The 27,379-nt window shown below is 40.7% G+C and overlaps 3 protein-coding genes across 6 annotated transcripts in view; 2 read left to right on the top strand and 1 right to left on the bottom strand.

Annotated features, from left to right (window-relative positions):
* nid2a (nidogen 2a (osteonidogen)) overlaps nucleotides 1-10,318 on the top strand; it is a 66,033-nt gene extending 55,715 nt beyond the window's left edge. For all 3 annotated transcript variants that reach the window (XM_072688990.1, XM_072688991.1, XM_072688989.1), the window contains 4 exons: nucleotides 4,814-4,971; nucleotides 6,276-6,399; nucleotides 7,578-7,690; nucleotides 9,831-10,318. In XM_072688990.1, coding sequence (XP_072545091.1) covers nucleotides 4,814-4,971; nucleotides 6,276-6,399; nucleotides 7,578-7,689 — 394 coding nt within the window. In that variant the 3' untranslated portion in view covers nucleotide 7,690; nucleotides 9,831-10,318. The remainder of the gene's footprint in view (nucleotides 1-4,813; nucleotides 4,972-6,275; nucleotides 6,400-7,577; nucleotides 7,691-9,830) is intronic.
* A 2,442-nt stretch (nucleotides 10,319-12,760) lies between these two features.
* rtraf (RNA transcription, translation and transport factor) lies at nucleotides 12,761-20,999 on the bottom strand. Its single transcript, XM_072690229.1, has 8 exons — nucleotides 20,827-20,999; nucleotides 19,395-19,519; nucleotides 18,623-18,722; nucleotides 16,812-16,892; nucleotides 15,126-15,214; nucleotides 14,968-15,036; nucleotides 14,824-14,872; nucleotides 12,761-13,399 (listed from the first exon to the last, which is right to left on the bottom strand). The coding sequence occupies exons 1-8, from the start codon at nucleotides 20,885-20,887 to the stop codon at nucleotides 13,245-13,247; spliced, it is 729 nt and encodes a 242-aa protein (XP_072546330.1). The 5' UTR covers nucleotides 20,888-20,999; the 3' UTR covers nucleotides 12,761-13,244.
* A 1,947-nt stretch (nucleotides 21,000-22,946) lies between these two features.
* The window catches only part of LOC140563997 (zinc finger MYM-type protein 4), a 38,271-nt gene continuing 33,838 nt past the window's right edge, over nucleotides 22,947-27,379 (top strand). For both annotated transcript variants that reach the window (XM_072688988.1, XM_072688987.1), the window contains exons 1-2: nucleotides 22,947-23,322; nucleotides 27,335-27,374. The gene's annotated coding sequence lies outside the window, so the exon portion shown is untranslated. The remainder of the gene's footprint in view (nucleotides 23,323-27,334; nucleotides 27,375-27,379) is intronic.

Genomic DNA, 27,379 nt, shown 5'->3' with positions numbered 1-27,379 from the left:
TCTCCTATTCTAGTGTATATGAGTGTTTACTGAGGTGTTTATGGACTAATATATCCTATTCTAGTGTATAGTGGTGTTTTTCTGAGGTGTTTATGGACTAATATCTCCTATTCTAGTGTATAAGAGTGTTTATTGAGGTGTTTATGGACTAATATATTCTATTCTAGTGTATAGGAGTGTTTATTGAGGTGTTTATGGACTAATATCTCCTATTCTAGTGTATAGGAGTGTTTATTGAGGTGTTTATGGACTAATATATTCTATTCTAGTGTATAGGAGTGTTTATTGAGGTGTTTATGGACTAATATCTCCTATTCTAGTGTATAGGAGTGTTTATTGAGGTGTTTATGGACTAATATCTCCTATTCTAGCGTATAGGAGTGTTTATTGAGGGTGTTTATGGACTAATATCTCATATTCTAGTGTATATGAGTGTTTATTGCAGCATCTATTGACTAATATATCCTATTCTAGTGTATAGGAGTGTTTATTGAGGTGTTTATGGACTAATATCTCCTATTCTAGTGTATAGGAGTGTTTATTGAGGTGTTTATGGACTAATATCTCCTATTCTAGTGTATAGGAGTGTTTATTGAGGTGTTTATGGACTAATATCTCCTATTCTAGCGTATAGGAGTGTTTATTGAGGGTGTTTATGGACTAATATCTCATATTCTAGTGTATATGAGTGTTTATCGCAGCATCTATTGACTAATATATCCTATTCTAGTGTATAGGAGTGTTTATTGAGGTGTTTATGGACTAATATCTCATATTCTAGTGTATATGAGTGTTTATTGCAGCATCTATTGACTAATATCTCCTATTCTAGCGTATAGGAGTGTTTATTGAGGTTAACCAATGAAAACACACAGCAGCCGGCCTCCTAACTTTACTCTGGCCGGAAACAACACAATGTATGTATGAATGTAGAAGACCAGTGAAATAACACACACACACACACACACACACACACCGACTGAGCTGTGTGATACTCTGAAAGGCAGTTTGGTAAGAGGGTCTGCTGTAATGTAAGAAAGGTCTTAATTAATGTCCTTAATTGGTCACTAAGATTGAGCCTCATTTCCTGTCCTTCAGCCGTTTCCTGCCGGGGATGATAGACTGCAGAGATACGGCTCGGCTCCCGGTGTAGACGGAGGGAGCATCAGAGCATGTGTATCTGCACAAGCTGGATACGAAAGCACTACAAGCTTTTAAAAATGATGGCATATTTATAATTAGATAAATAAACAGCTGTCAGGTAATCCAGTGCTGTTTGCCAGCGTTAGCTAATGGTGACGTTAATGCCAACCAGTGTTTTTCCTGTGGTTCCGGTAATGCAGGGCAGGAAAACGGTGAAGTTACTGAGCTCAGTGCTGACCTACAGCTCATATCCTCTGCTTCTGCTTCAGAGTTTCAACATTTCAGACAAATTTCCTTTAATTTCATATCTGCTCTTCATCCTCCTGTAGAAGCGTTCAGACTGTAAGGGGAAATGGGTGTAGTGTATCCATGGTTGTAGCTGGATGGCTGCTACTTCCATTTATACTGTTGTGGTGTATCCATGGTAATTGCTGTGGTGTAACCATGGCAATAGGTGTAGTATATCTATGGTATTTGGTAAAGGTGTAAAATAGGATCAGTAATGGATGTGGTGTAACCATGGAAATATGTGTAGCCTATCCACAGTAATCAAGGCAATGAGTGCAGTGTAGCCATGGAAACTGCTGTAGTGTCACCATGTCAGTGGGGGTAGAGGATACGCAGTATGAGTGTACAATAAAGACAATCACAAAAACGGGTCAAGGCAATGAGGGTAGGGTTACTATGGAAATCGCTGTGGTGTAACCATGACAATTGCTGTAGTGTATCTATGGTAATTGATGTGGTCTACCTATGGTACCCATGACAACTATGACAAAAGGTGTAAAATAGCAACAGTAATGGATGTGGTGTAACCATTGGAATAGGTGTGGCTTATCCATAGAAATTGGTAATCAAGGTATTGAGTGCAGGGTAGCCATGGAAACTGCTGTAGTGTAACCATGTCAGTGGGGGTGGAGGAATGTACCGTATTCACAAATATGGGTGATCAAGGCCATTTGTGTAGGGTAACTATAGAAATTGCTGTGATGTAACCATGGCAATAGTACAACCATGGCAGTTGTAGTGTAGTGCATCCATTGTAATTTGTTCAGTAGCGTCCCCCCGGAATGGGTGTAGGCAATGAGTGTAGAGTAACTATAGAAACGGATGTGGTGTAACCATGTCAGTGGGGGTGGAGTATGCACAGTATAATGGTACCATATTCACAAAAATGGGTGATCAAGGCAATAAGTGTAGGGTAACTATGGAAATTGCTGTTGTGCAACCATGGCAATAGGTGTATAGTATTTATGTACATTGGTGTAGTACAACCATCACAATAGGTGCAGTGTATCCATTGTAATTGGTGTAGCCATGGAAATGGGAGTAGCATACTCACTGAAATGGGTGTAGTATGTCTACGGAAATGGGTGATCAAGGCAGTGAGTTTAGGGTAACGATGGAAATTGGTGTATTATATTGGTGTATGGAAAAGGGAGTAGCGTATCCACAGAAATGGGTGACCAAGACAATCGTTGAGTGTGATGTAACCATGGAAACTGCTGTAGTGAAACCATGTCAGCGGGTGTAGCTTATCCACAGTGATTTCTATAGTGCAACCATGGTAATAGGTGTATTCAGCCCACATGGAAACAGAGTAGAGTAGAATGTAACCATGGAAACAGACATTGTATACTGTATATTATAGCATATATACCATACATCAGTGGTATATATCATCTAGACTAGCTGAACTGGGCACTTTTACACACTTCACACACACACTCTCTCTACACTCTTATACACTCTGAGGGGGGGGGGGGGGTTGAAATGTGAGGGTCCCCAGTGGTTACTACACGCACTGTAAGCATGTGTGTGAGAGAGCAATGATGGACAGAAGGAGAGAGGGAGGGAGGGAGTGTACGAGAGCTCTGAGAAAATTAGAGAATGAGTGTGCAGATTGGTCCAGATGTGTGTTGCTTCATAGGCTTTGCATGGCCCTCTGGGCTCAGGGGAAGTGCAGCAGCGTGTGGGCCAGAAACCACACATGCAGAGCCAACAAACATCTGGAGGAACTACACAGCCCGTGTGTGTGTGTGTGTGTGTGTGTGTGTGTGTGTGGGGTGGAGGCTTGTAATACAAACCTCATGGCAATCAGAATAGTTACAAGTGGCTTTGCGCATGTTTTGTGTGTGTGTGTGTTTGTGTGTGTTTGTGTGTGTGAGTGAGTGTGTATTAACCATCCATCTGAGTTTATGTCTGCTGTACGGGTTGTGTATTTTAACCTCAGACTGTATGAAAGCTCAATCATCCCCGCAATCATGCAAAGCTGCTATTAGATCTAACTCCAGCCTGGGAGCTGCTCTCTTCTCCAGATGCTGGCTGACCTGTGACTTCTCATTTCTGTAGAGTATAAAAGATGCAGTCATGTCTTATTATAATGTAACCAATGCAAAACATTCAAAAGTAATACTAATTATAAAGATTAAAGCAGCAGTATGCGAGAATTTCTTTGTTCCTGGGCTCCCCCTACAGTTGGTAGAGTGTAATTCCCTTTTACACCACTGCATATATCACATATATTACATTACATTTTTCATTTACGGGCTAATGTAGTGTTAGGAGTCTTGCCCAAGGATTCTTATTGGTGTAGCGCAGCATAGTCACCGAGACTGGGAATCAAACCCAAGGATTATGCTCTTATATGATCTTTTAAAGCAGCATTATGCAACATTTCCCCTTAAAATATCAGCTTCAGGATCATGCCGATGCTCCACTGTCTATAACAGGGGGAGAACGGCGTCTCCATCATTCCCACTCCGGGCCGGAGCGCTGCTGCTGCTACTGCACTATGGAGGTTTGGTGGTGGAGCTGCAGGAGGAGAACCTCTCTCCAGAACTGCTGCTGTGTAACGCTGCAGAACCCATAGAGTCATATTAGTGTAAAATCCTGTAGTATTACTCTACCACCTCTACAGCCCACATACTGCTCCACCTTCAGATCAAGCTTCTGGAGCTTCTCTCAGCTTGTCCAGAAATGCAGGGGTAAACATACTGAATCTATTGGCACCATGCCTGATGCCAGGTGTAGGGCTAGAGACCCCCTTTTGAGCTGTGGAGCAGTGGAAGAACTGTGCTCCATCCTCATTTTGGGATGAGTTGGGAAGTTGGGGATGAGCTGAGGTGGGGTGGTGATCATCATCCAACATCCTGAATGCAACCAGATCCTTTCAGCAGTGCTCTAGCCTTCTACCCTGGACAGTAGAGACAGTTACTCCAACAAAAGCAGGATCAACAGAAGAAGGAGTGAACAGCCAGGTGTCCCAATACTTTTGTCCGTACAGCGTAAGCTGACGGCAGGGTCTGGAGATGAGTTTAAATGTTATAAAAAGATAAAAAAGGACATTTTTAAGCTCTTAAATATTACCCCACTGCAAATATCACACAAAAACACACTCATTTGATTATTATTATTATTATTATTATTATTATTATTATGTCTCTCAATTCACTCCATGTGTCACACTCAGCCTCAAGCTGTGCACTATTTATCATCACTCTCCATATCCACAGAGGCCAAATCACTGCTCTGAGAATACTGCTGGAGGTAACCCTGATTAAATCCAGGCCAGATAGAGGAGAGGCGCCGGTCTGCATTACCCAGAGAACCTATGGTAACTACTGCAGGCCCACTTACCCTCTGCATGTATGTTTAATCCCTTCCACAGAACACTATACTGGACCGACTGGAACCGAGAAGCCCCCAAAATCGAGAGCTCCACTGTGGACGGCCACAACAGGAGGGTTCTGGTCCAGGACGGCATCGGGCTGCCCAACGCTCTGACCTTTGACTCCAATGCCCGCCGATTGTGCTGGGCTGATGCAGGTGTGTCTTCCTTTATAATATATATATATATATATATATATATATAAACATAGCTAACAACTAAAGGAAGCATATACCCCACCAATTAGCGTGGTGGTGCTAACTGCAGACCTTAATCCTCACACAATTCGCCATGTAAAAACACTTATATATATATATATATATATATATATATATATATATATATATAATACATCTATACAGTACTGGAGACCCGGACTTGAGTAAAAGTCCAGGTGCTGGATCAGAAAAGTGACCTGAGTAGAAGTAGAAGTGTCTTTAAGCTCCAGACTTAAGTAGAAGTACTGAAGTACTCAACATTTCTGTACTTAAGTATCACAAGTAGTTTGGTATTCTAAAAAGTTCTACTTAAGTACTGACAGTAAAAGTACAGTACTGGGTTCTGTAGTTCTTACAGAAAGCAGTCAAAAGTTTGGGTGTCAGTGTTTCTATTAGTTGAGATGCTCAGACTGAAGGCCTGTCTCAGTTCCTCTGGCTGTAGGAGAAGGACAGGACTGTAGAAGACAGAGTTCATGAACACGAGTCTTCAGTTACTCTCTAAACTAACTCGCCCAAAAGAGAGAGAGAGAGCTGAGCAGACCTGACTCGACCCGCCACATACAAGAGTTTCATCTGTAAAACCAGTGAGGAGAGCAGCTCAAACCCCTGAGCTTCACTCTCTGTAAACTCTGTAAACTACAGCTGAAAGATCTCAGGCCGTTCGGCACATACGAGTATTTGCAGGAGGTGAAGATGGAGGAGGTTCTTCTGGTGGTTCTTCTTCTTCATCTGGAGATAAACTAACAGAGCTCTAGCGTTAGTGTCCTCACTGCAGCAGCGGAGTGAGAGGAAGAACGGCAGCATGCTCGCTCACGGCTCCATCGCCTGTTCTGATCAGTGTTGAGGCGGCTTCATCTAACCCGGTGACAGCGCCATCTAGCGGTCATCTCTGGAGGTGATAATGTGGGTTTAATGGAGTAAACGTATTAAACTCATCCAGAATATGGAGTGAAGTAAAAGTGGAAGTAGGAGAACCAATAATAATAATCCTCCAGTATTTTAGTACTTAAGTACAGTATCTCTAGAACCTATATGACCTAGAGCACTGCGTGGAGAGATAACCTGGCCCTAAACCTGACAAACTGAGGTCAGATTTCTTTGTATTTCATATTTCCTTTACCGGAGTCTCACAGCCTCAAAACTTTCTGATTACAGTGTTTTAAAATTGCTACTGAAGAACTAAAGAACCCTTTAGACATTAGATCAGATGAGATGAATAATTCCCTCTGTTTTTCGATGGACAGGGACGAAGCGTCTGGAGTGCGTGGCTCCTGACGGATCGGGCAGACGTGTCATTCAGAGCAACCTGAACTATCCCTTCAGCATGGTGTTCTACTCCAATCACTACTACTACACGGACTGGAGGAGGTAAGCGCATCAGCGGTCACTCCGAACCTTAAAAAACTGATGTTCCCATATTCAGGGTACTGACTTGTAGTATTATAGGTATATACTGACCCTGCCTTAGTACCTTTTACATAATTTACAGCACTTATTCCTTAGGGCTGTGGTTCCTAACCTGTTTTTCATTGGACAAAAAGTCCAATTATCTAAGAAAAGCACCAAACAAAGCCTTGCATACCCCCTGTGATGCATGTTCGCGGACCCCAGGTTGGAAACCACTGACTTAGGGGTCACACACATCTGCAGGCATCAGATCAAACTAATATTAATCAATAATATGTATTGGTTATAATTGATATGTAAATAATATGTATAATATGTATCTATTGTGGAGAGATAATGTTTAGCCAGCTCAGAGACCCTCCCTGATACCCTCACGGATATGTCCTACAGAGGAAGGGAAAGGTAACCATGATAGACTACAAGGCAAACAAGCTGATTGACTCCTAAGGAGTAGAGCCACCCTCGATATCAGCGTGTCTCCTCCGTCCTCTCAGCTCAGAAATGCAAGTTGGGGGCTTAGTGAGGCACAGGCAAGGGTAAAAAGCTGCCAATCAGAAGCATTTCTGTTTCACACGTTGCCACAGTGACCAGTGGGAGTGTCAGCATTTGGTCGATTTTGTGGGCCACTACTACGTAAAATCACAAATGAGGCAAATATTTTAGCAGAACTGGATTTTTGACCACTAGGGGGCGTACTGTCTTGGTTTGGAACAGCAAAAGTGTAATTAATCACTATAAAATGATCAATAATGGATGAATAAAGCATGTGTGTGAAATGTTTGTAGTTAAAAGTAACTCTTGGGGGTCTCTGAGTGGCTCAGTGGTCTAATTTACTACATCTACAGGCATGCAAATCCCAAATTCCGAGCCAATGCCACACTGCCATCAGAGTCCAGAATCTGAGAGAGCATAATTGGCCTTGCACTCTCCGGGTGGGTAGATGGCGCTCTCTCTCTCTCTCTCTCTTTCCCCTCACCACTCTTAAAGAGTCCGTTAGCTGGTACGGTGGAGCTGGGGACCCAGCGAGTGCGTCAGCCGCCCGGCGATGCTGCATAGGCAGCAGTTTGAAAAGAGGCGGTGGCAGATGCAGCGCCCCCTCTGGCAGCACCTTCTCATTGTTATCTGCCTGTCTATTGCAGGGATGGAGTGATTGCTGTAAGTCGAGACTCCAGCCTCTCCACCGAAGAGTTCCTGCCTGATCAGCGGTCGCATCTGTACGGCATCACCGTCGCATCCACCAGCTGTTTATAAGGTACACAAACCACAGACATCTTTCCTTTCATAGCTCAGCCAGGTCATATTGGAACATCATGGCACCGAGTGACCATGACATGATGATCAGATCCGATCAGATCAGTGGAAGAAGATCAGAAGCAGTTGAAATACAGCCATACATTAGCATACTTTAGCATACTTTAGCATACATTATCCATACAAATACATTTGATACAGTATAGCTAGGGCCTGTTTCCCTCCACCTGAAGGGGACAACGGCAGAATCCAGTAGGATGCAAAAGTTTGGGCTGGTTCAAATCTCTGGTAGTGTGTGTAGAAGATCAACAGATCTCCAAAAGGTGATTATTTTAGAGTGAAAAGTTAAGGAGCACCATGCAAAAGTTTAGGCACCCCAAAAATTTTTGCTCTAAAAACCTTTACTGAACCTCATCCCAACAATTCAGCAGCCATGGGCTCCTCTAAGCAGCTGCAGAGGACATAACTGATGCCCACAAAGCAGGAGAAGACTGCAAGAAGATAGCAGAGTGCTTTCAGGAGCCATTGCCTCAGTTCCTAATACAGTTAAAAAATAGCAGCTATCACGATTGGTGGGGGTCAAGTTAAGGTCTGGAAGACTAAAACTTTAGCAGACCTGGATTTTCAACCACTAGGGGGCACACCATCTAGGCTTGGAACACCAAAAGTGTAATGAATCACTATAAAATGATCAATATTGGATGAATAAAGCATGTGTGTGAAATATTTCTAGTTAAAAGTAACTCTTGGGGGTCTCTGAGAGGCTCAGTGGTCTAATTTGCTACATCTACAGCCATGCAATTCCCAAATCCTGATTGGTGGGGGTCAAGTTAAGGTCTGGAAGACTAATAAAGCCCTCAGAAGGCAGATTTAGCAGACTCTGGAAAGGTGGTGCACTGCTCTACTGTGCAGCAACCCCTAGACGAATCCTCTAGTCTTTATGCCTTTGCGGAAATCAGAGCCTCCTTTACCTGCTTAACTATTCACATACAGCGTTTTGACCAGGGATGCCCAAACTTTTGCATGCCCCTGCACATGCTCATTTTTAGACTTTGGGACACTTCGCTTGCAAAAACGTACGGCTCTGAGGTCAAACTGACCACTGATTAAGGTCTAGAGGACGATTACCATGCATCGTCAAATGAGCTCCAGTCTCTTAGTCTCAGTCTCCAGGGTCACCTCCAGATCGTACATTTCAGGCAAAGTGGCTGGTAGTTAATCTTAGGTCATAGATGGGATTAGATGGATCTCAGGATCTCAGATCTTAAGAGAAGGACAACACCAAAGGGTGCTGGGGGTCTTCAGGAGCAGGGTTGGAGCCGTATTCCTCTATACCAGGTGCTCCCCAACCATACGTTGTGCTTTGAGTCATCCAGCACACTAAACCCAACTAAACACAAGCTCCTCTGGCGGTGGTTTAGATGTTGAGTGGTGTAAATATAAGTATGGGGTCCATAGGGACCTTGTGAAGCCACCTAAACTCTGGCCTGGCCTTCTGAATCAGCGTTAAAGCATGCAAGCTGTAAAGTGGCCCTATTTTAGTATTTGAGTTACTCAGAAGCCATAAAAGTAAATAAAGAGTATTTTTCTGTCCCCAAAACCACTTAAGCTCGATGGGTAATTACAACCTCGAAACTTCCAGAAGTAGAAACTTCCAGAAGTACTTAAAGAGGCGTCCAGCACTGGTTCTCAGTCTGGTTCCTGCACATTTCAGAGCTTCCCCAGCTTCCAGCACACCTGATCTCACTAACAAGGCCCCCTTAAAGCCCTTCGGGAGGCGAACTGGGTGTGCTGGAGCAGGGGCGGGGGCTCTCTGGGACCACTGGACCAAATGACAGAGCGAGACAGCACAAGCTGTCAACTGCAGGCACTTTAGGGAGAAAAGCAGACGACACCTGCAGCCAAATCACTGTGTTTCTGAGCGAGGTGACGAAACGCCGGCGCTCTGTACTGAGAGTTCAAAGCTTGCAGAGATTTAGAGACCACAGGAGGGTCCACAGGAGGGTCCAGAGGAGGGTGTTGTTGTATCTGTACTAACCTGTGTGTGAAAAGGAAAGGTTTGCCTGTTGTTGGAGTGTTTGGGCTCCTTTTACGAGATCGCCGACACGGAGTTTGACCTAACGTGGCGTGACCTGTTGCAGGGAGGCAGTAATAACAGAGCCAGGCTCACATGGTGCTATTTTTGGGGGACGTCTCGGGCAGCCAGCAGCGATGTGGCACGGAAGGAAACGCTCATACGGTCAGCCGTCGTCACCAACACCACTGCAGACTTTACAGAAGCCGAGAAAAGGTGACTTTTATTTTGTTTTTTTGTTGCTTTTTTTTTTACCCAGAATAGTTTTGTACATTTGTTTTATACCTCATTTCTTTCTACTGTATTTTTTATACGTGTTTTTTAATAAAATAAAGCCAAAGAACCCCAAATGATCACCTTTATGCAACAAGTCTTGTATGTTGTTTGTGTGAGAAACACACAGCAGTGCAGTATTTAAGTACTTGATGCACTAATAAAGAATTTGACTGCATTGAATATAGCTAATGTTTTTTGTTTGCCTTGTTTTACCACGTGTCCTGTTTTAATCCTTTTTGTAAGATGTGATATTTATAACAATAAAAATGTGATTCACAATGTGTCTACACTTCTTGTACATTTGTGTTGATTTATTATTTTTACGAGTGTAGCCCATCGTTGCTGCACAATTCATCATCTCTCTACCCCACTCATAATTGAAGAGACCACCACAGGACCACCACTGACTGACCAGAATCTGTCACTGCTAAATATTTAAGCTCTAAAAAACCTTTAGCCACTAGGGGGCGGACCGTCTAGGCTTGGAATACCAAAAATGTAATGAATCACTATAAAACTCTACCCCAATCATAATTGAAAAGAGACCACCACAGGACCATGACTGACCAGAATCTGTCACTGCTAGGCTGAGAGTGGGTCCACCATCCAAAAAATACCCAGACAAGAGCGTGTACCCAGATTCCATGCCCATGTGGGGCCTGTAGGGGTAGCTCCCCTTTTGTCAATGGGTTCCATTTTTTCGCCCCACATATGGCTGCCCACTAGGGTCCCAGTCGGTTCAGTGATGGGGCTGAGAGGGGTTAAACATGGGCCCCATCTGGGTTGTACACTGCATACAGGGTCCATGTGAGATTAGGGTGAGCTGTAACGATTGGACCCATTTGGGAAGCCCAAGTAATACCACATGTACAAACCTAGTCAGAGCCCATGCCAATCTAGACCCCACCTAGCCCACGCTCCACCCACGTGATCCAGGTGGGATTAGTCGGCTCCTTAAACCCCTTTAAACTTTGTATTGTCATTTTTGCACCGTCATAATTTACATTAGTGAAGTGGTGGCAAGAGCTCCGGGCTATTGAGGACAGGGTTGTGGGGTCGATACCCGGGTCAGCAAGCTGCCACTGTTGGGCCCTTGAGCAAGGCCCTTCACCCTCTCTGCTTTCTGGGTGCTGGAGCTGGCTGCCCACCGCTCTGGGTGCATGTGTGTGTGTGTGTGTGTGTGTGTGTATGTGTGTGTGTGTGTGTGTGCACTCACTGCCCCTAGTTCACTAGTGTTTGTGTGTTCACAGTACACCTTTACTTTCTTACCTTTACATCAGGTTTATAGGCCCAAAAATCGAACCCTTGGGGACTCCACAAAATCTGGTAAGCTAACTTTACCATACTAATCAATAGCTTCACTTTAGGATTAATAACTGAATCATAACCGAAGGGTTAAAGGGGTTAACCTTCACTAAAACACTCCAATTCACTTATGAGGGGGATGAGAAGTAGCTGTTGGGCTTAATTAAGTGTGCTAAGTCACTTCACACTGATGTTCACCAGCCCTGATTATGACGCTTGGCCGCCAGATTCAATAGCAAATCATGCCTGAACAGATCACACATGATTATTTAAGACAAATATGGTCCCAGTCTGTGGAAACCCAGACATGAATCATAATCCAGGCTTTTTTCTTCTTCTTTTTTTCTCCACTGCTGTCACACAACAACAGTGTACGTCCAAAAAAACGCAACTTTACAGCCAAAGGAAAAACCCTGGGAGCGTTTCTATTGATCCGTTCATCATAAAATAAACAGAAGTGAAACGTCTAGGCATGTTAACTACTGATTCTGGCCGCAAAACGTCTCGTAAACCAGGGCTGCTGAAGCTAAGCACAGCGGTGTGAAGTGATTTAGCTCTCCTAATTAAACCTAGCAGCTCATTCTCAGTCCTCTTAACAGCAAATCGGGGTGTTTTAGTGACAGTTAACCCCTTAAACCCCCTAAATGATTCAGTGATTAACCCTAAAGTGAAGCTAGCGTATAGTATGGTTAAATAAAAGTTAGCTTACCAGATTTTGTGGAGTCCCCAAAGGTTCCATTCTAGGGCCTACAAAAGTGATGAACATTAGGCTATCAGCATCTCCAGAAAGTCTGCATTCCTGGTACACCTAGTCACCATCGGCTCTTACCACATTTTCACACACGTTGACAAACGTACAATAAAAACAAACAAGAATATTCAACACTAGTGATGAAGTGTGTAAGCTTATGTACAAAGCAAAGTTTAAAGGCTTTCGAAGGCAGATATTAGGTTATAGACTAAACACACCTGGACTCTCCGCTCACCTGGACAAGCTCTACATTCCGTCACCGTCTCCAAGACAGCAGCTTTACAAGAGCTTCAATGTAAGTCTCAATGGAAGTCAATGGGAAAATAATTGATATATTTTAGCATTTTGGAGCGTTTCTATTGGTCTGTTTATCAGAACTGCCAGTTTGACAATAAGTCAAGAATTTAGACACCCCGGGTTTTTTCGTGTGACAGTGACGAGATGTTTCGTCGACATCTTGGCCTGGAAGCTGGATGTTTACTTTACAAACTGAACCAAACTGAACGAAGCTATTTGGCACAGCTGGATCTGGAAGTTGCGCCAGTCCGAGGCCCCAGCGGACCAGAGCTCAGGTTACGGCTAAACCATTACTGTGTATTCATGGAGCATTAGCTTATTAGGCGTTCACCTCACCCCTGTGGTTGAACGACAGAACACAAGAGTGCTTTACAGTTAATGTACTTTATATTTATACACACACACACACACACACACACACACACACACACACACACACACACACACACACACACACACACACACACACACACTTCCAATCATTTCCCGTCTTATTCTTTGAACATAAATCAAAACCGAAACCAAAAATGAACAGTTTTTCTCTCTGATTGGTATTAGGGGCGTTCACAAACTGCCCGTTAATCTAGTGTAGGGTTACAGTGAGAAACTCAAATGGGGGATTTAATTTCCCCCTCATTTCCAATAATATCCAAAAAACACTCCATTCTTTTAAACAGAAGAAAAAAAAAAGAAACGGTTCAATTTCATATCTCCATTCTGATACACCGGCACCGAGCGACCCGTCCTAACCCCAAATCCAATCCGCTCCCAAGATTCCAGCCAGATGCTTTGGTGTGGCCCACATACACGTACACACACTGCTGCTGGACTGGCCAGAGGTCCAGGGGCTGATCATCTGCCCACCTTTCCCAGCCGGTGGTCTGTCTTGGGGTCAGCGATGATGGCCTGGACGGCCACGATGGCCTCGTTTATCCGCGTCTGCAGCTCGCGCAACTCCTCGATGTGCAGGAGCCGAAGGATCTGAGCCGCTTCGTTGAGAGTGGCGTCTGTGGATGGAAAGAAAAGGAAAAACAAACAAACAAACAAACAAACAAACAAACGAAAAACAATTAGGTGGCCAGTTTATTAGAAATAGATCAGAAATACCCATAGTGCAGGTGTGAAGTTACAGATTTTACACTCTTAAAATATATATTTTTTTGGTCCAGGTCCAAAAACTATGGATCTATAATCAATAGACTATTCAAATTAAATCAAATTTATTTGTATAGGTTTTTTACAACTGGCATTATCACAGAGCAGCTTTACAGAATCAGTGATTAGTAAAAAAAAATAATAATAAATAAATCAACAACATAAGAGGACATGAAAAATCTAAGACCCCCAGTGAGCAGCCAAAGACCACAGTGCAGGAAAACCTCCCTCAGAGCTGGAGGAAGAAACCTTGGGAGGAACCAAGACTCACGAGGGGGACCCGACCCATCCTCCTCTGATCAGAACTATTTATTAATTATTGATAAAAAAAAAGTCATCGAATCACCAAATATGAATAACACTGTTCTACTGCTCAGGTGTGCAAAATAATCACAATATCATAATATAATAATAATCATAATATAGTATAACTTATATAGTCATGGCAGTGATGGTCAGAGTAATGAGTGGAATGATGGGTAATAGTGGTCATGATATTAGGAGTCCGTTCAGGTTTTAACATGGTCATTAGGCAGGTAGCAGTGGCAGGAGGGTGTGCAGCTGGTCTGACACAGTGGTGGGTGCGGAGTCTGGTGGTCAGACTGGTAGGTGGCAGCTGGTCTGACGCAGGTAGAGGGGACCCAGCAGTCAGTTTTCTGACAGTTCAGGCCGGATGAGTGGGCGGCCGTTTACTATATTGAGAGCTACTTGGTTCTGATGGAGTGTTATTATTTTAACTGGCATATTTTTATAGGCTTTACGGTATAGCTATAACAGCCCAGACAACTCGCAGACCAATGGCATACGTTGTAAACACCACACTGTCGCTACTCAGCCAATCAGATCTGTACATTATTCATGTGGCGGCTTGAAGAAGATTTAAGTGTTTGTTGTATTTCATAAACCATGGACAACGTTTCCCCTAAATTTCTTAATTTTGAACTTTGAGAGCATTCAGAAATCACTATGGTGAAATAACCTTGACGGCCAATCACAGCTCTCCTGTCTCAGCCGGCTCTCCACTAGTCTTTCACACTGCTGCTGGGACTTTATGCTGTCCATAGTCTGCAGATTCAGCTGAATCAGCTCTGTTTGATGAAACGTCTGGAATAAAACAGCTGCCACACGTAGAGATGCAGATTTAAGAAATAAATAGATTGATTTATTCCAGGGCTGAATGATTGTTTAACCCGAATATGGTCCTAGTCTGCAGAAACCCAGACATGAATCATCCCAAAATAGACAGACTGTTGAGTGAAAGCTCTGCGCAACATACCTCCCGTATCAAAGCCGAGTATGTGCTTGTCTAAAGCGACCGGTAAACCCTGCAGGAAGAAGAGAACAGCAGATCATCACAGCCCGGCCCGATTTAAACAGCACTGCATTTTCATACGGATAAAACTGAGAGTCCTACACAGACCTCTTTCGCCTGGCTGGCCTTCGAAATAGCCTCAGGTGTCAGTCGTTCTTGGATGAGGATCCTAATGGCCTAGGAGAGGACGAGACAGACGCCCGTCAGATCAGACGTGCACTCAGACACGGAGTGAGTGGAAAAGCACCTGGGAGGTTCTGACTCACCTTGAGCATCACCAGGTAGTCATCATGCCTCTGGATTTTAAGCAGGTTAGCGAGAGCCATGACCCCAGCCTTGAAATCAGGATTGTTGCCTGAAAGAAACACAAAAAAAACCCACACATTAAAAATAAATAAATAAATAAATAAATAAAGAGAGAGAGAGAGAAAGAAAGAGCGAAGATAAAGACCTCCAGAGCCGGGATTACTGTCAGTATGAAAACAGAGAGAAGTATTAAAGGGGAATTCCTAATTTAAACGACCTTAGAGTCATTTAAATCAGGGCTGGGCGAAAATACTGAAAATACTATATCACGATATTTAAAGACTTTTATCGTGATACACAATATTTATTACGATACATGTAACTACAGACTAAAATCATCAGAATCTACAGAGTCTTATAAACTACTATTCAGATCCTCTCCTGTACTGAATACAGAGGCGTGTGATCAATAAGCTTTATTGGAATGTAAATGTGGGGCTCAGTCGGGACGTTTCACTGCAGCTCTCTTGAGTCTCTGCCACGGACACTGTCTTCATACTAGACTACAGACGTCTGCTGTGAGCTGCTGGAGAGTGACGGGACGTGTGCAGGTGTGATGATCTCTTATAAACCAATAGGGAGTCAGAATGGAGTCTGTTTATACTTCTCATCCAATCAGGATCAGACTCTCACTTTCCGGATGGAGAGATTTATCTGGAGAGGGTTTTTATTGATGACGAGCCGGAATGAAAACAAAGGGAAATGAAATAGGAGGAACGAGGCTGTTTTTAAAATGTGGAGAGGAGAAATGAGGAGAAAGTTCAGATAATTGGGTGAAAATGTGAGAAGTAGAAGTAAAAAGTCTGAAAAATAAAGAATTACTCCAGTAAAGTTTAGAGAACCAACATTTCTACTGTAGTAAGATAACGAAGTATTAGTACTTCATTACTTGATAACTCTGATAATCCATTATTAAGAGGCTTTTTAGTCAGGTTTGGGTTTTATGGTGTTGACTACAATAAATATACTAAATACTATGATAAATATTTGCATACAATAAAATGATCATATAATACTTTGACTAAAAATCGACTAAAGCAAATGATAAACATAGTTAACACACCTGAACATATATCACACATGACTATTTCAGCCAAATACGATCCTACAATTCAAACTAAAAGAGGATTATTATACATAAATTATACATTAGAGACAGTTGGGATGTAGGCGAGTCATTCAGAAGGGCTTTGGTGAATGAAACCAGATCTCAATAGGAGTTTAGTGCCTCTAGGAATACCCTGCCTGATGCCCGGGACACTGGTTTACCAGAATTACCAAATGTTTTCTTGGCCACTACATTAAAACCATAACGTTATGGTTATTGCTGAGTGCATGGCATTACATATGCAACAACACCTGGCTAAGCATCATTCGATAAATGCATCTAAAAATAATGTAATAATCAGCTTTTTTAAACTAATAACAACAACAACACACCTTACCACTAAAACCCGAACTCCTGTACCTCCTTTAATAAGTGACATCAATAAGGAAACCCCTGAGTCTCTCTGTGTAAACAGCCTGGAGAGAGGCTGGCTGGGAACATGCCCCACACCGCTCCTTTAGACAACACTAGAGAAGGAGTAGTGGGACGAGAGCAGGACCGTCATTAGAGGAAAACATGAAGACAAGGCGACACTCACTGTCCAGGTTTATGAGGGGGTCAGCTGGTTTCTGGGCATTATTGGCCTCTGATGCAGGTGTGCAGTTTCGGTATTTCTCCACTGCAGAGAGAGAGAGAGAGAGAGAGAGAGAGAGAGAGAGAGAGAGAGAGAGAGAGAGAGAGAGAGAGACAGACAGACAGACAGACAGACAGAGAGAGAGAGAGAGAACAGCATTAACCAGAATCCAGGAAGTGAAGAGAAGATCCCCTTTGCACAGGATGCAACTAAAGTAAAGTAAAGCAGAATGAAATATAATATTTGCACTATAGAATGTTTAAGGCAGTCGAGTGTAATATTAATATATAATCTGAGGCACTGCAGAGACAATCTGCACATCTCCAGTTTGCTTCGCCTATATATTATATATATTCACCCACACATCATAAAGTATAACACACGTATAAGACAGTGCATGGGGATATTGCAGACTCAACATCTGAAACAGCACTGCCACCTAGTGGTCCATACCAGAACTGTCACCTCAATATTCTGAACTACAGACTCAAACAAGACGACTCTATCCACCGTTTGAGTCAGACGTAGATGGTATTCAGCCTCCGCCTTTAAGGCCTTCAGCCCATCAAGCAGTGAAAACACACACACACACACACACACACACACACACACACACACACACACACACACACACACACAGATCAAACACAACCCGGGGAGGCAGGGAGAGACTTGCTCAAAGGCAGTGGCAGCATGTGGAGCGGTCATCAACACCCCGGTGCTCTAACTACTGAACCACCACTGCCCCTCCAGGAGAGGCAGATCTAAAAAACTGCTCTCCAAAACTCTCCCGTTCTCAGTACTGTGATTTCTGTCTGCCTGACTAACAACCTGTCTGTCTGACAAACTGTACATCACACAGTTTCTGTTATGTCTGTCTGTCTGGTTCGTTTTCTGTCTGTCTGTTTTTATTTTATGTCCGTCCAGCATATCTATCTGTCCATCTAGCTATCTGTCTGTCTTTGTGTCTCTCTGTCTGTCCGTCTAGCTATCTGTCCAGCAGTCAGTCCGTCTAGCTATCTGCCTGTCTTTCTGTCCGTCCGTCCATCTAGCTATCTGTCCTTCTGTCTAGCTATCTGTCCTTCTGTCTGTCTGTCTAGCTATCTGTCCAGCAGTCAGTCCGTCTAGCTATCTGCCTGTCTGTCTGTCCGTCCGTCTAGCTATCTGTCCTTCTGTCTGTCCGTCCGTCTAGCTATCTGTCCTTCTGTCTGTCCGTCCGTCTAGCTATCTGTCCTTCTGTCTGTCCGTCTAGCTATCTGTCCTTCTGTCTGTCCGTCTAGCCATCTGTCCTTCTGTCTGTCCGTCTAGCCATCTGTCCTTCTGTCCGTCCGTCTAGCCATCTGTCCTTCTGTCCGTCCGTCTAGCCATCTGTCCTTCTGTCCGTCCGTCTAGCCATCTGTCCTTCTGTCCGTCCGTCTAGCCATCTGTCCTTCTGTCCGTCCGTCTAGCCATCTGTCCTTCTGTCCGTCCGTCTAGCCATCTGTCCTTCTGTCCGTCCGTCTAGCCATCTGTCCTTCTGTCCGTCCGTCTAGCCATCTGTCCTTCTGTCTGTCTGTCTAGCCATCTGTCCTTCTGTCTGTCTGTCTAGCCATCTGTCCTTCTGTCTGTCTGTCTAGCCATCTGTCCTTCTGTCTGCCCGTCTAGCTTTCTGCCTGTCCGTCTCTCTGTCTGTCTGTGCACTTGACTGTTTATGAGGGGTGTGTGTTATGTTCAGACGGGTGGTTCTGTAGATCCTCATTAGACTGAATTAGAAGCACATTAGAGGAGATCTGTACCATTATCACCGTATTCAAAACGAACCGCAAGGCCCAGTAACCAGTCCACAGCCTCCGGTCTTTCCTGGACACTGAACGGGCAGTTCACGTCTTGCAGATACTGAAGGGTCACACAAACAGAAAAATATATATAACAGGATATCATAACAACCCGCATAAATGTGTGCATCTTGGGGCAGCTTACACAAGATTTACTGGATAAATATGCAGATATAAAAATATCAAACGCATAACAATAAATATCGCTCATAAAGATTCCAGACCTGGTTTTAATTTATTTGCAATCTAATAAATTCAGTAAATAAAGAGTAACTGTGTATTACAATGTGCAGAAGTGCCTCCGTAGAGGACTTGACTCACACTCTACACAGGTCATTTCACCAAGGTGTGCACAAACGAGGACAGAATTACTACAGTATGCAAGACAAGCATCTTCCAATCATCTTCGCCTGAGTGTTCGAGCGGCAGAGTCGTTCAGGACTGATCTCACATTAATTAAAGGTTGAGACTGAACTCCAAGGTCTTACTATGACTACTCTACTGGTTTAAGTACTGGAAGTAGATGTTGAGTACTGGGCATCTGTTTTCCCCCCACACACATAGATCAGCACTGACTTCTGTATTGGGCAGTATCTGAGCTTATAGGCATCCCTGGTCTGTTCTTCTATCTTCTGAGCCAACAGAGAAGCACATGAGCTGCTCTGGATAAGATCGTCTGCTAAATATAAGAAATGTAAACGTAGTGCGTATCCACAGCATCAGTGAAAATAACCTTTTCAAAATACTTTGGCCACTCAGAGCTTGGGATGTTTCTCAGGTTTCCACGATCCTCGATCTTGTAGTGTCTGATTTTCTGGTCCTCGAGCCAAACAATGAAATTTCTGAACTCAGTTTCATCTGGGATCAATGAGAAGAACAGACAGAAAGATTAAAATTAACAGATTAAGCAGATATTAAATGATTAATCATTATTCATGATATTATTATAATTATTATTAATAAGAGAAACTCCATATTGCATTTTGTGTATTGTAGGTAGATACATGAAATGTGATGAATGTGAAAACTGTAGCTGTTTACTTCTAAAATTCTGTTTCCTTTATCTTATCTGGAGATAAGCTACTTTCATGTCCTTCCTTTTTATTTAATTGATTTATATTAGATTAAAAAACATATATTGCAGTCATAACTGTAAATGGTACTCCATTATGAACATATGTTATTATTCTACTGTTTTCTGTAATGATTTTATTATTATTATTTTAACAGGTACTTCACCCAAATGTAATATCAGATCAGTCAAATATTGCTTTGTTAAAAGCTGTGCTGTCGTTTTATCTCCTGATGCCATTTGTTCTCTTTCCCTTTGATGTCGCCTTTTAGGATTCCTGGGTTTTCAATCTTAAAGAGTCTCTTACCAAAGTATGTATATATATATATTATCATATAAACCCAATTTCATTTTTCTTATTAGGAAACAAATATCAGTGTAAATATCAGATACCCAGAAACCCTGTTTCACTTATTCTGCCACTGTATCCAATCAAACAAGCTCTGGAAAGATTTATAATTATGATCAAATTTAAAATACAAGCCAAACAACATAGAAATATTATTCCATCTAAAAAACACCTAAAAAAATACAGTGTATATGTGCCTACATTAATTATTGGTATGTATTTTGTGAGTGGCGTGTTCCTCCTTTTTATTTTATTGTTAACCATTATTAATAACATTAATAATATCATTATTTTTAATACTACGAATACTAAAATACCAACAACAATCATCAGTCATTTGGGATTTGGGATTACCACTCCACTTTACAGCAGTGCAGACAGGTTTTAGAGGATACTGTGAGTATTACACAGCCCTACATCAACCGTGTATTATAGTTCATCATATTTATTTATTATATTTGTGGTGTTTTGATGTCTATAATATCAGTATTTATGATATTAGCTGTGGGTCTATATATGGGCAGCTATATTCCCACTCTGGCTGCTCGGCCTACAATCCCAGCCACACACCTGGTAGAATACAGAGCATGATGAAGAGGATTACACCACTAAACTAAATTAATCTCTCTTATTATTTTAGGAGCTTCTAATAATCAGAGCTCAGGCTGGGTTTGAGGTTCGGAGGATTGTCAGAACGCGGCTCGGTCCACGGCCGGGTTTCCTCCCTCTACATAAAAGTCTCACCTTTACAGTCGAAGCCCGCAGGATTGTGATAATCTAAGGCTGTGAGCTTCCTGCGAAACATCCTGCTTCTTCACAAAACAAAAAGATTTAATTAGTAATAATAATAATGATGATGATTTAATGTTTCCCCTGCAGAGAGACGCCGCTCCGCCAGCACTGACACGCCACAGACAACTTCCGGTCGGCACATGCTCCAAAATAAAAGTCCGGCCAACTCGCATAATTAGCTCGCGCGCTTATTTGTGTATATAGCTGTAATTTGGTGATATGAGCATAACGTTATTTAGAGATAGATGATTTGCAGATAAGGTATTATCAAAGCTGAATAACAAATATGCATATGAATAATAAATATCAGTTCTTTTAGATGATCAAATTAAATAATAAAATAAAAAGGAGGAACACGCCACTCACAAAATACATACCAATAATTAATGTTGTGCACATTTACACTGTATTTTTTTAGGTGTTTTTTAGATGGAATAATATTTCTATGTTGTTTAGCTTGTATTTTAAATTTGATCATAATTATAAATCTTTCCAGAGCTTGTTTGATTGGATACAGTGGCAGAATAAGTGAAACAGGGTTTCTGGGTATCCATCACAGAACTGATATTTACACTGATATTATTTATTATATTTATTTTACTGAAATATTTTATTGAAATTGGGTTTTATTATATTTATATTACTGATTATTTATTATATTTATATTACTGAAATATTTTATTGAAATTGGGTTTACATATTATATGTGTATACATATATATATATATATATATATATATATATATATATATATATATATATATATATATATATATATATATATATATGTGTGTGTGTGTGTGTGTGTGTGTGTGTGTGTATACTTTGGTAAGAGACTCTTTTAAGATTGAAAACCCAGGAATCCTAAAAGGCGACATCAAAGGGAAAGAGAACAAATGGCATCAAAAGATAAACCAACAGCACAGCTTTTAATAAAGCAATATTTGACTGATCTGATATTACATTTGGGTCAAGACATCAAAATAATAATAATACTCAAGTAAAGTATTTAAATACTCAAGTAAGGTAAATAATATTTTCTCTATGCTGTAATACAGACTGTAAACATTTTAATGATTATTTATTTTTTGATAAATGTATTATCACTCTTACATATATTGCATTTTGTGTATTGTAGGTAGATACATCTGCAAGTCTTTTGCAAAAATGTGAAAACTGTAGCTGTTTACTTCTAAAATTCTGGAGATAAGCTACTTTCATATGTCCTTCCTTTTTATTTAATTGATTTATATTAGATTAAAAAATATATATATTGCAGTTATAACTGTAAATGGTACTCCATTATGAACATATGTTATTATTCTACTGTTTTCTGTAATGATTTTATTATTATTATTTTAACGGGTACTTCACCCAAATGTAATATCAGATCAGTCAAATATTGCTTTGTTAAAAGCTGTGCTGTCGTTTTATCTCCTGATGCCATTTGTTCTCTTTCCCTTTGATGTCTCCTTTTAGGATTCCTGGGTTTTCAATCTTAAAGAGTCTCTTACCAAAGTATATATATATATATTTATTATCATATAAACCCAATTTCATTTTTCTTATTAGTAAAAATAAATATAATAAATAATATCAGTGTAAATATCAGTTCTGTGATGGATACCCAGAAACCCTGTTTCACTTATTCTGCCACTGTATCCAATCAAACAAGCTCTGGAAAGATTTATAATTATGATCAAATTTAAAATACAAGCCAAACAACATAGAAATATTATTCCATCTAAAAAACACCTAAAAAAATACAGTGTATATGTGCACGACATTAATTATTGGTATGTATTTTGTGCGTGGCGTGTTCCTCCTTTTTATTTAATTATTTAATTTGATTATCTAAATTAATATTTATCACTTATATGCATATCACCAAATAACAGTTATATGTGACACTAAGTGTTAGATACTACATCGGTAGATATCATTTATGGGATCTATTATTATACAGGGTTAATGGTCCAGTCTGCCTCTGGTGCTGTGAGGGCACTGTGCCGTGCCCCCGCCGCGGCTGTAGGGGGCGCTGCCGCCGCCGCCGATCCCCTGCGTCTCAGCGCTGCGTTGGTGTTGAATGGAAACCAAATGCTGCAGTTTAAGTTTAGGTTCGGGTTTTAAGAGCTGAATATTTACAGAGCGCAACTAAACTGTGGACTTTAAGCGAGCAGAGCCCGATCGACCTGGTTCCGAGAGGTTTCTGACTCGGCTGGCAGAACGCGCTTTAGTTCCGGTGCTTACTTTGCTCGGCTAGCAGCTTTAGCCACATGCTAATAGCGCTGCGCTAAAGGTCTGCGCGAGGAGCCGCGAAATAAACAACTAATTAACCTGTAATTAATATCATAGAGAGTTTAATGAGTCTGGATCATGATCTGCACACGGCATCGGTTTAAATGAGCTTAAATATGCAGCGGTGACCCGTCGGAACACGATGCACAGGTAAGAAATCAGGCTGGCTTCCGTTGCTTTATTACTAATATTAATATTAATATTTTAATGCAAAGAAAATAATAAGCAGGAATAAGTTGAATATTTATTAAATGATTTAAAAAGCTGATTTGCACGGTTGAAAATAAAAAATAAAAAGGGGAAAGGAAAGTGGATCTAAATATGGAGCTAAACAAAGACATAAGACAGCCGAAGAGGCTGTGCATAATTATCCCTAATTATTCTTTAACATGCATTAATAAAGTCATTTGCATGCACGTTATTAGAACATGTTAAAGGCTGTAAAATACTGCAGCAAAGTGGCAAAGGCTAAATAAGAGCTCCTGTCTGTCCTGTACTGACCCCCCCCCCCTGCTGAGTCTGGACTTACCCGGACTTATTCCACATATCTATATTGTTTATGTGTTTATATATCGTGAGAAATTCCTCTTTGAGTCGAGTGCTCTTACTGAAGTGAAGTTGGCTCGGTTTTATTTATGTAGGTATCTATTTTCGTTCCACCTTAAAAGCTGCAGCGGTTGCAGGCGGGCGCTTGAGCAGGAGACTGCGTGAAACTGCTGCAGCTTTTAAGGTGGAACGGGAAGTTCCAACAAGTACAAAATAAGATATAGATATAAATAATGATTAAAACATAAACATACATTAACATACTCTCTCTCTCACATACATTATATAATTAACACTCTCTCTCTCTCTCTCTCTATATATATATATATATATATATATATATATATAAATAATTAAAACATAAACATACATTAACATACTCTCTCTCTCTCACATACATTATATAATTAACACACACACACTCTCTCTCTATATATATATATATGTATATAATGTGCATATAAACATTAATTAACACACACTCTCTCTCTCTCTCTATATATATATATATATATATATAAAATGATGTATGAAGTAAGTTCATATATAATACATAATATATAATGTGCGTATAAACATTGCTTAACTCTCTCTCTTACATATATTATATATAACTAACACACACATGTGTGTGTGTGTATATATATATACATATGTGTGTATATATATATGTATATTACAATATGTATGTATATAATGTGCATATAAACATTAATTAACACACACTCTCTCTCTCTCTCTATTTATATATATATATATATATATATATATATATATATATATATATATAAAATGATGTATGAAGTTAATATATAATACATTATATATATAATGACAGTAAGTTAATATATAATACATAATATATAATGTGTGTATAAACATTGTATAAACATATTATATATAACTAACACACACATATATATATGTGTGTGTATGTGTATATATATATGTATTTGTGTGTGTGTATATATTTATATTTATACGCACATTGTCACATACGCACTTAAACAGGGTGCAAAATGCTTTGATGACGACTGTCCTGTTAAATAGGAAAACATGTAAAAGTCTGGATGAGGAAAATAGATTAAAAAAAGCGCACATTTCTAGATAGTGTGCCTTTATTTAAAATATAAAGACATTAAAAATGAATAAATACATTTATATAATACAAAAGGTTAAGAAATAAAATATATTGGCAAATGTATAGAAAATGACATTACATTTTTCTTTACATTTTTATAAACAGTCCGATCAATCAATCAGTCTAATAGCTATAAATCTCGACTGTACTGAAGGATTAATATACAGTTACATTTTTTTTTTTAATTATTCGTAACACAGTTAACAATTTAAATTTAGTAAATAGTTACTAGTTACTAGGCTAGTTTTTCTCAATTTCTAAGGCTGGATTTAAGGATCAAGATTTAGTAAAATCTTTGTTATTAGCTAAAAAAATGTTTAATTAGTTTCAAGCGTGTTTCAGTGTTTAATTAATATTCAGTCAACATTTCTTTGGAGTTTCTGGCTTTTGCTCGAGTTTATACTATAAAACTACGCTATCAAAATACAATATATATAAAAACACATTATTAGTGTTAGTTTAATGTTTAGATTGTATTTATTATTATTATTATATATTATGTTGGACTGACCTGTTGGGCGGGCTTATGTTAAGAAGAATGTGACGTCAAATGTTTCCCACCAATCAGAATCGAAGCTGCTGTGACGTCACGCGAAGCAGCGTTTTTAAGTTAGTTGGGTCGCGACTATGGAGCATTGTGGCTAATTAGCGTCGTTTTTCTGCGGCTTTTGAGTTAATTAGCTCGTTATTGGTATTCAGTTAATGTCGTTATGCCTTCGTTTTTTCGCTGCGGTGTCCCTGGATGTAACAAAGACACCGAAAAAGACCCTGACGTTAATTTCCACCGCCTTCCCGACCACGACCTGAGGCGAAGCTGGACGGAGTTTCTGCTCAGTCGCGGCGGAATCGTTCATAAGAAGAGCCGAATCTGCAGCTCCCACTTCACCACCGAGCAGTTCCACAACTGCACACAGGTGAACCTGGGCTTCGGGAGGAAGCGCCGGCTAGTCGACCGAGCTGTCCCCTCTTTGCCTCCCCTCAGGCTGGATACCGCCGGGCAGTGTGCGGTAAAGCTTCTTTCTGTCCCCCAGACAGCCGCGTTCACGGCGACTGACTCGGTTGTTCGCCGGTTACTGTGGAACTAGCTAGCTAAAAACAAAGCAGCTCTGGGAGTCGATTCATAAAGTGATTCGATTCTCCGATTCCAATTATCATTTAGAATGAAGGAGATTCATTCACTCTGAGGCTTCGGACTCGGTTCTGAACCGAGGCGTTTAGCAGGCAGCAGTGTGTTTTTGTGAGTTTTGCTTTGAACCGTCAGGTTTTATTTACTACCAATAATTACTGCGGTGAGAGTCGATTCCTAAAGTGAATCGGTTTTCAGCGAGAGACGATTGCTTGGAATAATAGAGCATGGCTGGGAGTCAGTTCCCGAAGTGAGTCGGTTCTTTAATTTGAGAGATTTAGGGAGTGAGAGCTGACTCTAAAGATTTAGGATGGAGTCCACACCAAAGTGCTGAAGGATACATGTGTTTTACTTTTCCCTGCAAGTGATTATGTTTATACTACCAGTAATAATGACTGCAATATTAGAGAGTCGATTCCCGAAATGAGTCGATTCGCAAACTCCAGAAGTTTTGGAGGAAGGGTTAACTACAGTTTTGGACACATTTGTTGATGTCTAGACACACACACACGTCAGTAGTCGGAGTGTATTGTACTCTGCACTGCCAATGTTAAGTTTAATACTACATGTATAACAGGGCAGGGCTGGGAGTTGATTACTAAAGTGAGTCGATTCACCAGTTCCAGGTGTTTGGGAAGGGAGAGTCGACTTAAGCTTTGGACTCTTTGGGTTTCTCTCAGAGGTGTTCAGCTTTACTTGTCAACATCTGGATAGCATGAAAGCACCAACATCAGCATCTGGGTGTATTATTTATTTATTTATTTATTTATTTTTTGTTTTTGTTAAATAATAATAATAATATGCTAAATTTCCTTTGACATCAATAAAGTGTCTATATATCTGTCTATCTGTCTGTCTGATATATTAACTTGCTAATGCTGAGCTGTAATATGGTAATATGGTTAGCCTGGTTTGTAAAAGTGAGTAAAAGCACAAGATTCCTCTTCGTTTATCATACCAATAATAATAATAATAATAATAACAGTGTGTTTATTAAACAGCCCCAGCAGCAGTGCAGCATATACACTATATATGGAGCCATATAAGCCACTAGGTCTGACCACAGGGTTGCCAGGTTCAGCAAAAAGTTTTTAGAAGATTTGAGGAGGTCACCTAAACTTTAATTAAGGGGCTGTTGTGATGCTGTTGTAAGGCCAAATGGTCCCCCGAGTGAAATGTCTGATCAAATATAATCCCAGCAATCTAGGATTTAGAGCTCGATGAAGAAGCCAGCGATTATCAACATGAATTTTCTCTCAAGTCGGTTCTGAAGATGATTGTGGTCCACATGTTTTTAACACGAATAAAATACATTTAATGTTTTTACGTCTTTTTCCTCTCATTTTCAGAATTTGACAAAAGAGTATAGCAGAAAAGAGGAGCAATCAGGTACA

The sequence above is a fragment of the Salminus brasiliensis genome, chromosome 10 (assembly GCF_030463535.1).
Source record: "Salminus brasiliensis chromosome 10, fSalBra1.hap2, whole genome shotgun sequence".
NCBI lineage: Eukaryota > Metazoa > Chordata > Actinopteri > Characiformes > Bryconidae > Salminus > Salminus brasiliensis.
Note: the sequence above shows the minus strand (reverse complement) of the source record. Positions and strands in the feature narration are given on the sequence as shown.

Excerpts from the sequence above, each read along its gene's own strand:
- rtraf (XM_072690229.1), bottom strand. The coding sequence starts at position 20,887 with ATGTTTCGCAGGAAGCTCACAGCCTTAGATTATCACAATCCTGCGGGC. Across the intron at positions 15,215-16,811 it reads CCCCCTCATAAACCTGGACA|GCAACAATCCTGATTTCAAG; the intron begins GTGAGTGTCGCC and ends TGTTTCTTTCAG. Across the intron at positions 13,400-14,823 it reads ACTCGGCTTTGATACGGGAG|ACGCCACTCTCAACGAAGCG; the intron begins GTATGTTGCGCA and ends TTCCATCCACAG.